At 38.1% G+C, this 16,344-nt stretch overlaps 1 protein-coding gene across 1 annotated transcript in view; it reads right to left on the bottom strand.

The window, feature by feature from the left end:
• The window catches only part of LOC129676252 (zinc finger protein 431-like), an 11,370-nt gene extending 1,628 nt beyond the window's left edge, over nucleotides 1-9,742 (bottom strand). The window contains 5 exon segments of the mRNA XM_055606587.1: nucleotides 1-26; nucleotides 28-763; nucleotides 1,863-1,923; nucleotides 2,121-2,247; nucleotides 9,617-9,742. The exon segment at nucleotides 1-26 is cut by the window's left edge and continues 345 nt beyond it. Of these exon segments, the coding sequence (XP_055462562.1) occupies nucleotides 1-26; nucleotides 28-763; nucleotides 1,863-1,923; nucleotides 2,121-2,247; nucleotides 9,617-9,619 (953 nt within the window). The 5' untranslated portion in view covers nucleotides 9,620-9,742.
• Between the last annotated feature and the right edge of the window lie 6,602 nt (nucleotides 9,743-16,344).

Genomic DNA, 16,344 nt, shown 5'->3' with positions numbered 1-16,344 from the left:
TTCATGCCTTTGAAGATCACTATTACATGCAAAGGCTTTACCACATTGTTTACATTCATAGGGTTTCTCTCCAGTATGTGTCCTTTTATGTATATGGAGACTACTATGATGTACAAAGGCTTTGCTACATTGATCACATCCATACGATTTTTCTCCAGTATGAATTTTTTCATGTCTTTGAAGATAACTATGAAATGCAAAGGCTTTACCACACTGATTACATTCATAGGGTTTCTCTCCAGTGTGTGTTCTTTTATGTATTTGGAGATTATTGTGTTGTGAAAAGGTTTTACCACATTGATCACATCCATAGGGTTTCTCTCCAGTATGAATTTTTTCATGCCTTTGAAGATCACTATTACATGCAAAAGCTTTACCACATTGGTTACATTCATAAGGTTTTTTTCCAGTATGTGTTCTTTTATGTATTCGGAGATTACTGTGTTGTGAAAAGGATTTGCTACACTGATTACATCCATAGGGTTTCTCTTTAGTATGAATTTTTTCATGCCTTTGAAGATCACTATGAAATGGAAAGGCTTTACCACATTGGTTACATTCATAGGGTTTTTCTCCAGTATGTGTTCTTTTATGTTTTTGGAGATTCCAGAGATGTAAATAGGCTTTACCACATTGATCACATCCATAAGGTTTCTCTCCAGTATGAATTTTTTCATGCCTTTGAAGATAACTATGAAATGCAAAGGCTTTACCACATTGGTTACATTCATAGGGTTTCTCCCCAGTACGACTTCTTTCTTGCCTGAAAAGATAATTGGCACATGTGAAAGCTTTACTGCATTCATTGCACTGATAAACCTTTTAATCTGTATGAATTAATTTTACAACTTGGTCTAATTGTAAAGTGGAATCAGATCTTAAGGTTTTTTTTCACTTTGTTTACATTCATGGTATTCTCTTATTATGGGATGTTTCCCATACTTGAAGATACCTGTGATGGTAAGAGCATTCATTACATGGCTCATTTATACCTTCCTTTTTCTATATGAGTTTTTTCACATATTTGAAGAGAATGAAAGAAATCAGAGCTTTACCACACTGATTGCATTCATTTTTCTATACTGTGAGTCATATTACATTTGCAAAGTAAACTAGGACAAACAGAAGAATTTTCCCATCCCTAGTACTCAGGAATTTTCTGCAATGTGAGTTTGTGGGTGCATTCCCAACAAAGTTTGAAAACCAATTGATTGGAAACTTGTATCCCATTCAGAAAGTCTATACAAACTGGGGGCTAATTGTTCTGGGAGAGAGGTACGTTGCTTCTTCCAATATTCTTATGCTCACATTGCTTGTATCATTTGTGTCTTATGCTATACCTATTAAAAGGATAACAAATGAAAGATTTCCACACTGCATTCACACACTTCATCTTTTTGTTCCTCAAAAAGATGTTCTCCACAACATTCTTGACTCTCAAAAATTCCCCCTCACTAAACTTAGCAACACTACTGCAAGTATATAAGTAACACCAGCTTTACTATAGACTATTTGCTTATTAGAAGGCCTTGGGGATAAAACTACTGTCACCTATTCAATGTGTATTCTTTTTGCAATATCTGAGTTGTACAGACTAAACAGATTATATTTCTTCTACACTGTAGCTCTAATACGGCTATGATTCAAATTGTGATCTCTATTAAAACATTGCTTCCTTGTCTTCTTTCTTAAAAGAATGCCTTACAAACACAAATCACATACCTCACATTGAGGTACATGGTTTTCTCAGAATTTAATAGTCATCAATACATTTAAAACAGTGCTTTGTAGACTTTAAAATTTCCAGGATACATTAAAATTTCTTCAGAGCATATTTGTATCAGCTTGCACATAAAAATTACCTTCCATGTCTTCTAGAACTTTGACAATATTCTTCAATATTGTGGTCTTCCCATTTATACCCTAAAATATAGTACCAGAAAAAATATATTATTGGAAATTAGACAAAATTTAAGTTACTATCTTCAGTGAGCCTTAGAACCATGTCTTATTCATTCACCTTATTCTTCCTTATTTTCAATTGAAATTACAGAAGAACATCAATAACCAAGAAGCAGTTGTCCCCTTATTTTAAAACAGAAATGACAATTTAGTCTTACCTACAGCAATGAGGTTCCAGCAGGTCTCTAGCATCACATCTATGTAGAGGCTCTTCTGAGAAGGATCCAGCAAAGCCCACTCTTCCTGAGTGAAGGTCACATGCACATCTTCATAGGTCACTGCATCCTAAAATATGACATACATGTGTACAAGAGAAAGCATGACACTGAAAACACTGTAAATGTATTATACTTCATTGACAATATATTCATATAATTCCTGTTCATCCCCCATTAATTTCCTGACAAAGAAGTTCTAATGTAATCACCAAGTCATTTTAGAAGGACACTGAATAATGAGCCTCACCTCTGTCAATTCTGCACCCTTTGAATAAGATATAGCCTTGCAAGAGAAATGTTGATTAACACACACACACACACAGAGAGAGAGAATACTCAGTATACTCTGATGTGTACTGAGCACACATCAGAGTAATTATATGAACATTACTAACTACAAAAAAAAATGATGGGCAAACTGGGTAGACTGAATAATGCCTTTAATCCCAGCACTCAGGGGGAAGAGGCAGGTGTATCTTGTTGCATTAAATGCCAGCCTGTTCTATGCAATGAGTTCCAGGACAGCCTGAGATACACAATAAGACCCAGATACCTCTGAAAAAAAGAGTAATCTATCAAACAAAAAAGACAGAAAGAACTCAGAGGTTTTCACTGAAATTCTTACAAAACATTATACATTCACTCTAGTACTGTATTCACATTAAAGAAAGCTGAAGAGTCCCAGTTTAAACTGTAATATTTATAAAATCTTTCTAATGGGGAATGCATGTTTTAACAGGTACATATGGAAAGTTAAAAATATTAGCAATGTAAATGTTGACCATAAGTAAGCAACATGGGGCAGGATAGACAGCTCAGCAGTGAAGATCTGCTGGTCTTGAAAATAATTTGGCTCAATTGTCAGTACTTACACAAGGGCTTACAACTATCCAATACTCCAAGTTCAGGAGTACTGAGGCCACCTTCTCAGTACTGTGAGGACCAGGCACACATAAGGGGCATATTCATGCATACAGGCAAAATACTCATATTCACTCAAAAAAAATTCAAAGCAAAGACAATAGATGAGAAGAATGCCATACACCTGTAATCCAATGATTCAGAAGACTAGGCAGTATTAATGTCATGAATACATGTCATCCTGAGATATAGCATATACTTTCTGCCAAATTTCAAAATTCAAGATGTGCATGAAGCTATAGAAAATAGCATAGACTTGACAGAGACAAAAACCTACATTCCAGGCCCATCAGCCAATAACACAAAAACAAACAACAACAACAAAAGCCAGGCATGATGGCCCATAACTAATCCCAGCACTCTGGAGCCACAGTCAGGTGGATCTTTAAGTTCAAGGCCCACCTGTTCTACATTCCTATATTCAGGACAGCCAGGGCTACACAGAGAAACTTTGTCTTCAAAAACAAAAGCAACAAAATTAAACATAAAAAATAACAGGCTAGCACGTAATAGCAATAGCTTAGCATTGAACAGCAATTGCTTCTACTGTATCTTATGTAATTTAGCAGTAGAGTCTATAATGGTGAAGGCATGACAGCATGTGAAGTAAGCTGACTGATCAGTTTCAACTACAATAAAGAAGACACAAAGAATAGAAAATGGCTTGAGTCTATATACACTCAAAGCCCATCCCCAAAAAGAATTTAGAAAGGATCCAACAACAAAGCTTCCATAACCTCCCCAAAGAAAGCCATGAAGGAGAAACAAGTGTTCAAAGACATCATCCTATCTAGGAGCTTTTTGGTCTCACCAACTATATTCTGACCATGGTCACTATAGATTCATGGTCATTCTGTGATGAAAATGCATTTAGTTTAACTTCAATAATTCTAATAATCTCCAGCAGGCCATGCACTGTTCAAATGTCCAAAGTCTCTTCTTATGCTCAAGGTACTCCCTTGACTGCCACATTTTATAAAATCAGAAAACAAGTTATATCTTTCCAACATACAATGGTACATTCCCATTCCAATAGAGAGGAATGGGTACATTGAACCAAGGCAAGAAACCCAGCAGGGGAAACACAAAATCCTGAACTTTCAATGTCAAAGGGCTTAGATGGCCCTCTCCCTGCAACTTCTTATACATCTTTCAGTTTGGTCACTTCCACTACTTGAATGCAGTTCTCCATGGCAGGTGTCTCATATAGCTTAGGAATATCTATGCAAGAAAAATTACCTCATATAAGAATACATGCATTCATTATGCAAAAAAGGAGGTACAGTAGGACTATTTGTTATAAGTTCTTTCATTAGAACTATATCTAGTAAGTCATTTTCATTTATTGTAAGTTTAAACCAGTGGTTTTATCTATAAACTCATTATTAGTTCAAAGCTGAAGTTTTATCTTTTTTTATTTCAAATGTACATTATGCATCCAAAGCAAAAGTTTTTTATGTCAAGGTTTTTACCAAGAAACAGCCATCTGTTTTGTCATGTATAGCTAACCATTTATTCCTTGTTTCTATATTCACCTGGCCTTCTTATGGTGGTAAATACCTGGACCTCATCCTTGGATTAAACCTAGAATAAATGTATTTCCTTGATCATTAATTTGTTTCAACCTCTTTTTTCTTCCTGGTGTAATTCATGTGGCTCATAGAGCTTTTAGCTAATTTGCAGAAGGGTAGAAGTTACCTGAGTCATTTTAGGAATCATCATTAGGAATTATAAAATCGTCTTCGTAAGAATCTGCAGGAAATCTGCCCAACAGAGAGAGTAGAACCTATAGAGCAATAGGCACTGAGGGATTCTCTATTCCATGGCAGGTGTATATGAGAGACACAGTAATGACAAGTATGGAAAGGCAAATTATCAGCAATACACAGTCTAGAGGCAAAATCCCTCAGGCTTTGTCTAAGCTAAGGATGCACTTATTTCAGCCATGCAAAAAACAATAGGCTGCCTCCAGAAAGCTCACTTGCTTGCCTTTACCAAGAGATGAGTCACTTGTCTAAGACTATTACATTTTTATTAAACACTTATTATCATTTAAAGTCACAGTTTGTTTGACTGTTTCTTAACCTAATTTCCCCCCTTTTTTGCAGTATGGCTCATTGACAGAAAGCTCTAATACCATCCAAATAGTGACTTCTGCATTTTGTACAGTATACTATAATAGCATATTTGCTTATCATCTCTATTAACAACTCTTGCTATAAAAACCTTGATATTTCATTTTGCTTATCCACATACCAACCAAAAGAATGTTACAAAAACCCTTTGTAGGTGATTGCTTCAGCTAGAATAGTAAATGATACATGAAAAAAGCCAGGTAACCAAAATGGTTGGATTATATGAGTAAGGAAAACTGGGAGCAGAGCAGGACAAACCTAAAACTAAAGGGTTGGGTATGCCAATTATTACCTTGTAACAGGTAGGTACTGAGGTATGCTGGAAGAAACTGGCAGCCATGTATGCTTTGATTTATTTAATTGGCACCTCAGCCATTTGTCCCAGCATTTTAGACTTACCAGAATGGAGGAACAAAAAGGCTGAAATGATTTGACTATAATCTCAAAAATTATTTAGACAGTTGAAACAGGCTTTGTGGTACAATATTCTTCAGGGACTAGACATATGTATTAGAACATATCAAGTATTACAACTTTTTCTCCGGTTGTGCATTTTCATACAGGAATAACAACATTCCTGTCAGGCACAGACACACCAGTTTCTCCAGATCTTCTATGTTCACTGAACTAGTATAACTACAGAAATTTATTTCTAGAAATAAGTTGAGTTCCTCATCCAAAATCTTAATTGCCTTGGTCTGTGAACCCCAAAACATGGTCAGGTCAGATTTTACTGATCACCTAAAATTGATTACCTGAGTATTTATTGCTAATGCCAACTACTGTCAAAGCAGGAAAGATATCACCATCCTTCCTCCCCATCCCTTACTGTGCTGTGACTACACAAGCTTCAAAGTTGGTCAGTGAACAGAATTCTCACAAAGGCCTCTCTGTATTTGCAATTGCCCACCCTCCCAAAACAGGGAGATCAGAGGACATTAATTCACTGGTTTCTTTTCCATCTCACTGACTAGGCAAGACCCAGCCTGAAAGGACTTGCAGGACTGTATTCCAAGCACTGGGCTGCAGAGGCAGGGTTAGGTGTTCAAAGCAATTCTTAACTACACAGCATGAAGAAAGGCTGAGCTGCAGGAGACATTGCTCTAAACAGATATGAAAGCCCTTGAGAGAAAGGAATGAAATTCTTAATGACCCAGAAACACTGGAGAATAGGAACAAAAAGTGATGAATAAAGAAAATTAAATACAAAAGCTAATATCAACAATTGACTTTTTAACAAGATAAACATAATTGAAAAAATGCATAGGTATATTGACTTTGAAAAAAATACTGTTTGACCTTGTCCCTGTGTGCAATGTTAACTGCTGAGATCTGTAACCTGACACACAAAGCTATAGCCAATAGCCTGTGTCTCAAATTTCTGAGCTGACTTTATATGCACATATCTGCAAGAACAGTCCCTTAATTGGAAATTCAAAATTCATGGGCTCAAGCTAACTTACCCAAATCATACTTCTACCAATCTGGTCTGTTTTCATTTACATGAATTAATACATGTTGGGAAATTACAAAACCACTCACCCTGCCTTAATCAGGTCCTTCTTCCCAATGCTGACCCCTGCAGCTGACTCCCTTAAACTTCAGTTTGTGATCTAGCTATTGCCTACCCTGTTTCACCCTACAGTGCACTCTGTAAACTGTTGCTCCTATTCTGGTTAGAAGGCAGAAGCCATGCTCCACATGCAAATCCTTCTCCTGTTACTGAAATGGAGAGTTTCATGATTCAAATGGTTAATTTTAAATCTCTGTCATGGAACAGTCATTTAAATTAAGAAATTAAGAGTTTAATCAAGAGAAATGCAAAGCCGGTGTCCTGGTAAGCAAGAGAATAGGATCAAGGTGACCTGAGACAGATTAGCTTGTCTTTAAAAACATTTTTCTAAAAGGCAGAAGATCCAGGTGTTCTAGAATTGATATCCCTTTTCTGGGAGAAATCACTGCACAATTAAAAGATTAATTAAGAGAAATCGCTTTAATGACAGCATGCATTCAGCTCTGAATAATATTCAAAGAAGAGTCAGCTGAGAACAGATTTTGCATTCCATATATGCTGTCACCGTTAAGTCTCTTTTAGGTTCAGGCAACAGGTTATGTTTTGAACAATTTAAATATAGACTGGAGATTGCAAGTTTAGCCACTTAGACAGATGGAAGAACTACACAGCAAAGATATTCCCAGAATTGTTTTTTAAGTACACCAGCGCTGTCAAATAGCAGGTCACTCTTCAGTGTCAGAAGAGAAGATAGGAAAAGCATAGAATAAAAAAAATAAATAAAAGGTGGGATGGGGAGCTCTTACACAAGCTATGTCTTATGACAAGTAAGCTTCTTAAGAATAGCATCTTATATACTATTTTCAGGAAAAATGGAAGGAAATGGGAGGTATCTATGAAGTCAGAAAAAACTTTCCTAAAATGAGACAAACTCAGGAGAAGTCTAATAAAACAATACTGCACAAGGGGAACACAGGGTATCTCATGATCATTACTGACCAAGCCTACAATGGACTTGGGACTGATCACCAGAGGCCCATATGTTGGTTAGAGCTCAGTTCTCAACATCTGAAGCAACCCCTCCCCAAAGGCTGTGACCCCAGACCATTACTAGCTCTCACAAACATATTCCTGTCTTTAGAGGAGCTCTATTTTATTCTCAATACCTCAGGGCCTTTGGAAAAGCTCTCAAGGCCTAGGCTCCAGGCTGTTATTGTCTCTGCCAAGCATGCTGCTGGGTTTGAGAAAGAGCTATGTCATTCTCCATTTATGAGGACAGGTATAGAAAGCCTTGCCTGATCAAGCCAATCCACAACACAACCATGTTTTCCCTTTTCAAAGAGTTGTCAACTGGTGCAGACTTCTCAATGTGGCTTAATTATGCTTTTCTCAAAAAGAAAACTGGACATTTATAGAAAGGAATTTAAATTCAGAACCTGGCCACTCTGGAAAGAGAACACATCCAAAGTCCTTCTAAGTTGGAGTGGTTTGACTGGAATACAGACATGCCTTTAATTCCAGGAGAGAGAGGCAAGCAGATCTCTGAGTTCAAGGCCAGCCTGGTATAGAGCAAGATTCAGGTAAAGAAAAGCTTAGGTCCAGGCATGGTGGTACATGCCTTTAATCCTAGCACTAAGGAGATAGGGGCATGCAGATCTCTTGAGTTCTAGTCAGTTCTGTTGAGTCAGTGAGTTGAGAAGCAGTGGAGTGGAGCTAAGTTTGTGGAATTCAGAGGCAGTTTTACTGGGGTGAGTTTTTCAGAGACAGGTTGAAGAGTGAACAAACTAGACACAGGTGAAGACAGAACAAGCCAGAGATTGGGAAGGAGCCAGATTAGAACATATTGTCAAAATTAGTATGAGGCCAAGCAAAACCATTCAGTCAGAAACTTAGAAAAGCCAGATTTAATCAGTCAGCTTGGAGAAGAGTTTGAGCCAGAACAACTGAGTTGAACTAGCCAGCAAGTGTTCTGAAAAGAACTAGAAAGGCTGAGCTTATTTAGCAGTAAATACTCATAGAGTGAAAACATGCTAGGCCTAGATTAGACTCTATGGAGACTAGAAGCTTCCAGTAGGCCTAGTTAACAGATGGAGTCAGTAAGCCTCTGAGAGGACAATTACATCAGAAGAATAAAAGATACTTTCAGACTTTATTGCACATCAGGCCTTAAGATTGGTTGTGACCCTGTAATGCCCATTAAACAGCTTGTTAGAGACCTGTTCTTTGATATGAGGAAGGGCCTAGTGACTGATTATAAATCAGAGATGTCTCCTTTGTTATGGTTTAGAGCCATGTGTCTGGACCATCCTGGTGAACAAACATGTGTATACAAGCATCCTAATCTCTAAGAGGCCTGGATAGCATACTATTTATTTGTGGGGTGTTTTAGACGCTGTCCTCCCTCAGCTAAACTCTACTTGGTGTCACTTACCATTTCCTAAACATTGGTAAATCCTTTACATCATCTATTCTAGTCTTGTACATCACAGCTTAATACTGGAGTGCTAAACAACACATGAGATGCCTTTTACAGCCTCCACAAAATAAACTCCAAATGGATCTTACACCTAAGTGTTAAATGCTAAGGGAAGAACTTGTAGAAGATACCAGAGAAACTAGGGCTTTCCGAGTTTGGCAACCTGCCAAGAATGTTTTTACACATAATCTGCAATGCTTTGCACAGATGCAGCCCCCAAAATGAAGTTACGCAGAGCCCACCGAAGGGCCTAGGGACTGACTAGGACTAACAGGGAAGGACTAACATCTGGCCTCTGCTTACCACCCTGCTTGAGGGTTGACCCACCGCACTAGCTCCCGCTGCTCAGCTGCCTGCTCCTCCCCGTTGTGGGCAGTGACCCTGGGCTCACCATGTCGCGGCTTTGAAGCTTGCCTGAGTTCCCCTCACAGCACCCAGCAGCTGCGCTCAGAGCATATCACACGGAATCACTCAAGCCTATTTAGCAACACTGCAAAACCTGCTGCGTGGCACCCGGAAAAACACGCCTCCTCTTCTTGACTGGCAGGTCCACCTGGAGGCCATGATTGGCCAGTGAGTCTTGAGTGACATGAGCACCTCCTTTAGGGATCCAGTGTGCTGAAGGGACACAGCATAGTGGTTCCTGGCCTAGGCTTCCAGTCCAGGGCCAGACATTTCCGGATGGAGATTTGCATTTCAATAGCGCTTGTGCCCATCCTCCGATAGCCTACCCGACTGTCTTTCCACACAGCCAGGGGAGGACCACCAGTCCGGTTCCCGCTGCTCAGCCGCCTTCTCCCCTTTGTGGGCAGGGACCCTGCGCTCACTACTTGGAGACTTTGGAGCTTGCCTGAGCTCCGCTCACAGCACTCACTAGGCACTTTGCTTTCTTCCTCCTGAAATCAAGGTGGATAAAAACATGCATTTGTAATTCCCATAATTGACCACTAAGCCTCACCAGCCCAGAAACCAGGTAACTTCCTGGAATGCTGGAAATAACAAAGCCTCATGGGAAAGTAAGGTTGCCCAGTGAATTTGCTCTTATAAGCCCTTGCAACAGTTGACTGGGGCCATCTAGCTGGGAAATAATAGCAGAATTGTCCTGATCAAGTTCATCTCTTGGTCAGTACTTACTATTTAATGAAGGCTTGCATTAAATTTGTTCTAAAATGGTTGAGTGTTTTCGTTTTTGTTTTTCCAGCAAAAACTAGGATTGCCATATGGAGGCTGGTAGCCACATAAGTCTACCTCCAATTCGCTCTTCATTCACAATACTGGAGAGGTTGGACTGCCAGGGGCTCGCACACCTTGAGATGGCTGAACCAGCTGACCCAAGGTTCCAAGGAAATGCATTCCGTTCTACAGACTACAGAGATGAACGGCACAATCGGGGAAAAACAGCAAGCTTTTTTTTTTTTTTTTTTTTTTAAAGCTAACTTCCTGTTGGTTTATGGATCCTGGTTAAGGGAACACTATGTGATGAACAGAGAGAACCTGGGGGTTTGTACACCCCAGTTTGTGCAATTAGGAGACGTCCCACGGCCTGTGCAGTCGGTAAATGGAAAGTTAGCCAGAGCCACCAGTTGTTTTCAACCTGCCTTGGAGCCCAGCAGGCGTCCCCTGGTGAGGCTGAGAGGTTGAAACTCTGGGGTAGCCCAGCCCCTGGACTCACACAAAGCCAAGGATTCCCCATGGCGCCAGGCAGTGCTGCAATTATGCAAGCAGGCCCCTATCCATTAAATTCTCCTAGTCAGACTGTTGAGACCTCTGTGCCACACCAATTTAATTGTTTCTGCTGTCTCTGTGGTCATGTCTGTTTTGTGTCTTGTCCATGTCTGATCCCTGATGTGTTTTGCGACTTGGAACGGCTAAATTAGGACGAACATTATAAGAAGGACTGATGGACCTCTGAGGCAGAGAAGCCCAATTGTTGAATGTCGTCTTGACTTATGTATCTGATCTATCTCCGTATGTTCTGACTGGGGCTGTAAGGCAGAGCTGCACAAGGTCTCCAGGTGCTGCCTAGTCCCGCCCCCACCTGCTTCTAGCTTATAGCAAACCTGAGCTTATAATTTGTGATATTCTGCCTTGCAAACACTGACAAGTTACCTTACAATCAAGTACGATTTTGTAAAACATAAGCATCATCGATACATTGAGAACTACGCTTATGAACTGTGTTGCATGTCCTGAAATTTCTGGACCACATTAAAATCCTCTGGAGGGACATTTGTCTTATACATCAAAACTACTTTCCATGTTTTCTAGAACTTTGACATGGTTGTTCAATATTGCTGTCTTCAAGATGTATTTTAATATATAGTACTAGAAATGTATAAGATAATTTTGGAAAGAATAAAAAATGTAAATTTCCATCTTCACTGGACATTATAACCATGCCTGATTTGCTTGCCACATTCTTCCTTTTCCAGGGGGCAATGAACTCTCTAGGTGTCCTCTTTGTCCATAGTTCAGGCTGGGCCCTAGCAGCAGGCGGGGCAGTGGAGCACTCTTGTATAACACTCTTTTTAAAACTCTATTAAATAAAATAGAACCCCAAATAAGGGGTTCCTTAAAGCCTCTTAATTCCAACCCTCCAACCCTAAGTAGGGGAGAGAAAGCTATTAGGGAGAGGGGGCACAGACTGTTTTACTTCTCCAGATGTTTAGCGTCATGGGTTCTTTTAGGGCTATACCAATCTCCATCAACATCAAACACAGCCAGCAGTCTCTTCCAACCCACTGTGCCATGAAGCTTTTCTCTCTGTCCACCGGCTCCAAACTTCCACAGCATCTGTCTCTGGTCTTTCCAAGCTTCCACTAACCACACCCCACCACTGCACTCCATACTGTCTCTTTTTGGACTCTTATATTTATATCCTCAGAGCCTGAGACCACGCACCTCTCTATGCCACACGAGTCAGGCCGTTACCAGCTATCAAAGGCCATGCCGTGCATGAGACAATTAATCAACTGTGAACAAACTAAAGCCCAACTAAAATCCCACCCTTGGGATTAAAACAAAAACATATTTCAATGACATAACCGAGTTTACAGAAACCAAAACTTCCATTACAGTCTTCCCCAATGGTTAGCATTGCCACAAAGAAGTGGAGTTGTTGGTGCCTCATCTATCTTCACTGGAGGCTTTGGTGTATTTGCTAGAATCTGGGGGTCTCTGTTGTAGTAACTTTTTAATTAAACATTTAATTGCTGTGTTACACAGATTCTTTGATAGGTTTGAGGACCATGATCCATTAAGTATAGCTGAACTAAACAAACTGTATATTTTAGTTACCCATTCTAGGCTTAACCATAAGAATATAAAACAAGAGACTCAATAAAGTTTAATATTATAACCAACTGTATCAGTTCTTAGCATGACTGTATATAAAAATATATTTCTGAACAAATTAAAGGATCTGATCATCCATTATGTGGATGACCATCTACTTGTATTTCTTAGTTATTTTTAACAAGCTGTGATAATTTGGTTATTTACCTTTGAGAACAAATATAGGAGGCCAAATAAAGCCCATCCTGGTACTCAATCATGATAATAAGCACAATCATGAATTTTCAAAAGAATATATTTATCCATGAGGCAATCTACAATTAACCTGCATGTCTTAATCATTTTCAACAGTCCATAATAAAATGATAATTGATGAACTGAAGCTCCTTCAGCATCAAGATCCCTCAATACAGAGACTGGAAATGTTCCTGACCCCCCATATGGCATATAATCATAGAACACAACAGTCTTCTGTATGACTCAGTTTAGAAAAAAAAAAGCAAAAACAAAACATACTAATAATGTCAGTAAAAACAAAGAGGCCAAAAATATATATTCTTATATCTCTCTGTTATCCTAAATAGACCTCATTAGCCAGTGATTCTTACTTTTCTTTTAATGATGTAACCTTTCTAATGTATACATCTCTGTTGTGATGATGGTAACATCAATGATAAAATAAATATCTGATTTGTAAGCAATCCTAGGCTATTCCTGTAAAAAGGTCTCTTGGTTCCCAAAGGGTTGTGTGACACATAGGTTAAGAAATTGTTTTAAGTTCTTTGTTAGACTGCCTATGATCTATGATCATTGTTTTATTGTATTATAAGACAGGACTTCTTTAGTCTCTGGTGTTTAGCTGCAGTCCTACTTTTTAGGTTTTTGGTCATTTGTTTGTTTGTTTTGTTTTGTATACAGAACTCAGTTGGCAGGGATAGATATATGTTGTTCCAAAACATAGATTATATAACCTTTGCTCCTGGACATGTGTTTTAACCTTTTCATGGTCATAGGTTAGTAAGCATTGATAAACCAAGACAGAACAGTGTTATCAACCACATAACTCAATTTCTAACAGTCCTGTAGCTTTAAGGCCATATTTTGCCAAAATATGATAGCCTGTTGTTATGCTGGCAGTTATATTTTCAAAGGCACTAGACAGAAAGAAAATCTCTTAGCCAGCCTGGCCAGATGTCATGTCCCAAGCAGTGTATTACCAACTTTTAATAGTCATGGTATTAATTGTCATTAGGCCCAGAAAAATTATTTAGGCCAAAGGTGCTGCAGTTATTATTTATGTTTTACAATAATATAATGCTTATATTTTATATATTTGTGGGATAATTTATATGTCTAATATTGGTATTCTTTTGTTCCTTGGACATATGACATCACAGTGGCCCTGTATGAGTTAATTTTTCTAAGAAAGGGAGGTGTTAATGTTTTGTTCTTTTTAAATATTTTATTCTTTTATCAGTGATTTACATCATTATTTGTCCATCAGTGTAGAAACAGACCTTTAATTTGATCTGCTGTCAACTTCTCTACCCTGCTGAATCTGGTTTATCTTTTAAGTTTGCTTTGTTCTGATTATCTTGTTTCTAAATAAGTGCAGGGGCAGGTGTTCAAAGAGTATCTTAGAATTAGAGCCTCATGAGGAGGTCATATTTATTTGAGTCACAACCTCCAGTTCATAAGGAAGACATTCAAGTAAGGCCAAATAAGGATATCTCCCTAAAAGCAGGAGGGCTATTATGGTCAGGACTTTTGTGGGGAAGCTTAGAAGCAGTATTTCTGAGAGAAGGCATAAATTATTCATAAAAAAATCATCCATCCAATATCCCAAGTTGTACAAATAATAAAATACCCCCAGCATGTGGAGATCAAGGCCAAAAACTGGGATACCACACCACAGTGATTGCATCACTTGTCTCAGCTTTGCTGTATCTTTGCCAAGCAGCTGTGCTGGCTTTATGACTTTCATTGTTTCCATTAGATGTGGCTTTGCCATCTATTTTTTTATTTATTAACTTAAGAGTTTGCATATTTCATTGTGTGGCATGCAGTCCTTTCTTGTCCTCAGATGATGACTAGAAGGATACGAATGAAAATAAGCACAACTCCCAGATTTACTATTAAGGTGATGATAATAAACCAAAAGTTTTTTCCTGAGACAAAAGAAGTGAGAGATTGTAAGAATCTATTTGCAACCTCGGAAGCTGAGGTGGACTCCAACTGAGCTGAAGTACTTGTTGTAATTTGTTGATGTAAAGACTGCATGTTTACTGCTCAGAATTGTTCCATAGGCCATGGAGGTAGGTTCTAGCCTGTGCCCAGGTCAAGCTACAAGCATTTAATGGAACTGGGGTGACAAAAATTCAGTTAAATTGTGAATAACAGGAAACAATTAATCTAACTTTAATATTTTCAATTTGATTACCCATAAATAAGATTGTTTCTTCCAAAGTATTTGCCCTGTCCTCTAGAATGTTACCTTTTTTTTTGAGAGATTAGTGCCAATAATATGTTTTTGGAAAGCATATTAACATGTACTGCAATATGAACCTGTTGAACTAGTATTGTGGAGGAGGCCATGATTGACCCCAAAATTTTAATTAAGGCAATACTTTCTAATATAAGGGCAACAACAAATCTTTGGTGTCTAATACGACCATTGATAATGGTACCCAATGTATAAATGCCTGGGGTATCAAACCAAAACTGGCTTAGATTACAGGTAATAAAACATAAGTAGATTGATTTACCAGAAGTTCTTCCTTCCCAAGAGGAATTAACATAATCATTAACCATGCAAGAGGAACAATTTACAGTAAAAAAGGAACTATATTTAGAAAGTGCTAAAGCATTTTTTTATTTTTAAATATATTTATCAAGATCATATATTAATAAGCTATTATAATAAAATTCCTGATAAACATTAAAGTGTCCCATGTCCTTATATATTTAGACATTTAAAAAAAGCCTGCTTTTGCAATATTCAAATAAAGTACCTTTTTTAAGAGTGAAGTCACAGAGCATAACCATAATTTTAGAAGACAAAACCAAATTTTAACAGTGTAAACAATTCAGTCTCTAAAGTCAATACCAAGTACATTATTTTGATTCTATAAAGTTTGGCTGCCAGCAAGAAAAGTTCTTGTATGTGAACACATGTAGGTGCAGCTTTAATATCTTATTAATCAAGTATAGTTTTAAATTTTATTTTACTTTATTTATTTTTTGTAAACCTGGTTTTTAAGACAGGACAAATACATATAAAATCTTATCCTAATTTGAAAGTATCTTTGAATACCTGTTTTTTTAGTTGGCTCGTGCTATTTGTTGTTGTTCAGAATGGCTCCAACCCTAAGTTACAGGTTTAAGTTAACTTTTTGATACAGTTGTTACAGATTTTTAACCATATCCAATAATTTATAAGCCAATAATCTATAACTAAGATATCCAGAATGACCTGTCAGAAGCAAATGTGTAGTGACCATATACATTTATATGTTTAAAACAAACAGAACTTTTTTTTTATTTTTTTCTTATCAGTTACATTTTATTAACTCTGTATCCCAGCTGTATCCCGCTCCCCCATTCCCTCCCAATCCCACCCACCCTCCCTCATCTCCACTGTGCCCCTTTCCAAGTCCACTGAAAGGGGGGGTCCTCCTCCCCTTTCATCTGATCCTGTTTTATCAGGTATCTTCAGGACTGGCTGCAAAGCCCTCCTCTGTGGCCTAACAGGACTGCTCCTCCCTTGGGGGCAAACAAAACTTTTTTAAAAATAATACTCAGATCTTAAGGTAATTTCTATTTATT

The sequence above is a fragment of the Psammomys obesus genome, unplaced genomic scaffold (assembly GCF_907164565.1).
Source record: "Psammomys obesus unplaced genomic scaffold, mPsaObe1.curated_primary_1811, whole genome shotgun sequence".
NCBI lineage: Eukaryota > Metazoa > Chordata > Mammalia > Rodentia > Muridae > Psammomys > Psammomys obesus.
This window is presented reverse-complemented; position numbering and strand designations above follow the sequence as displayed.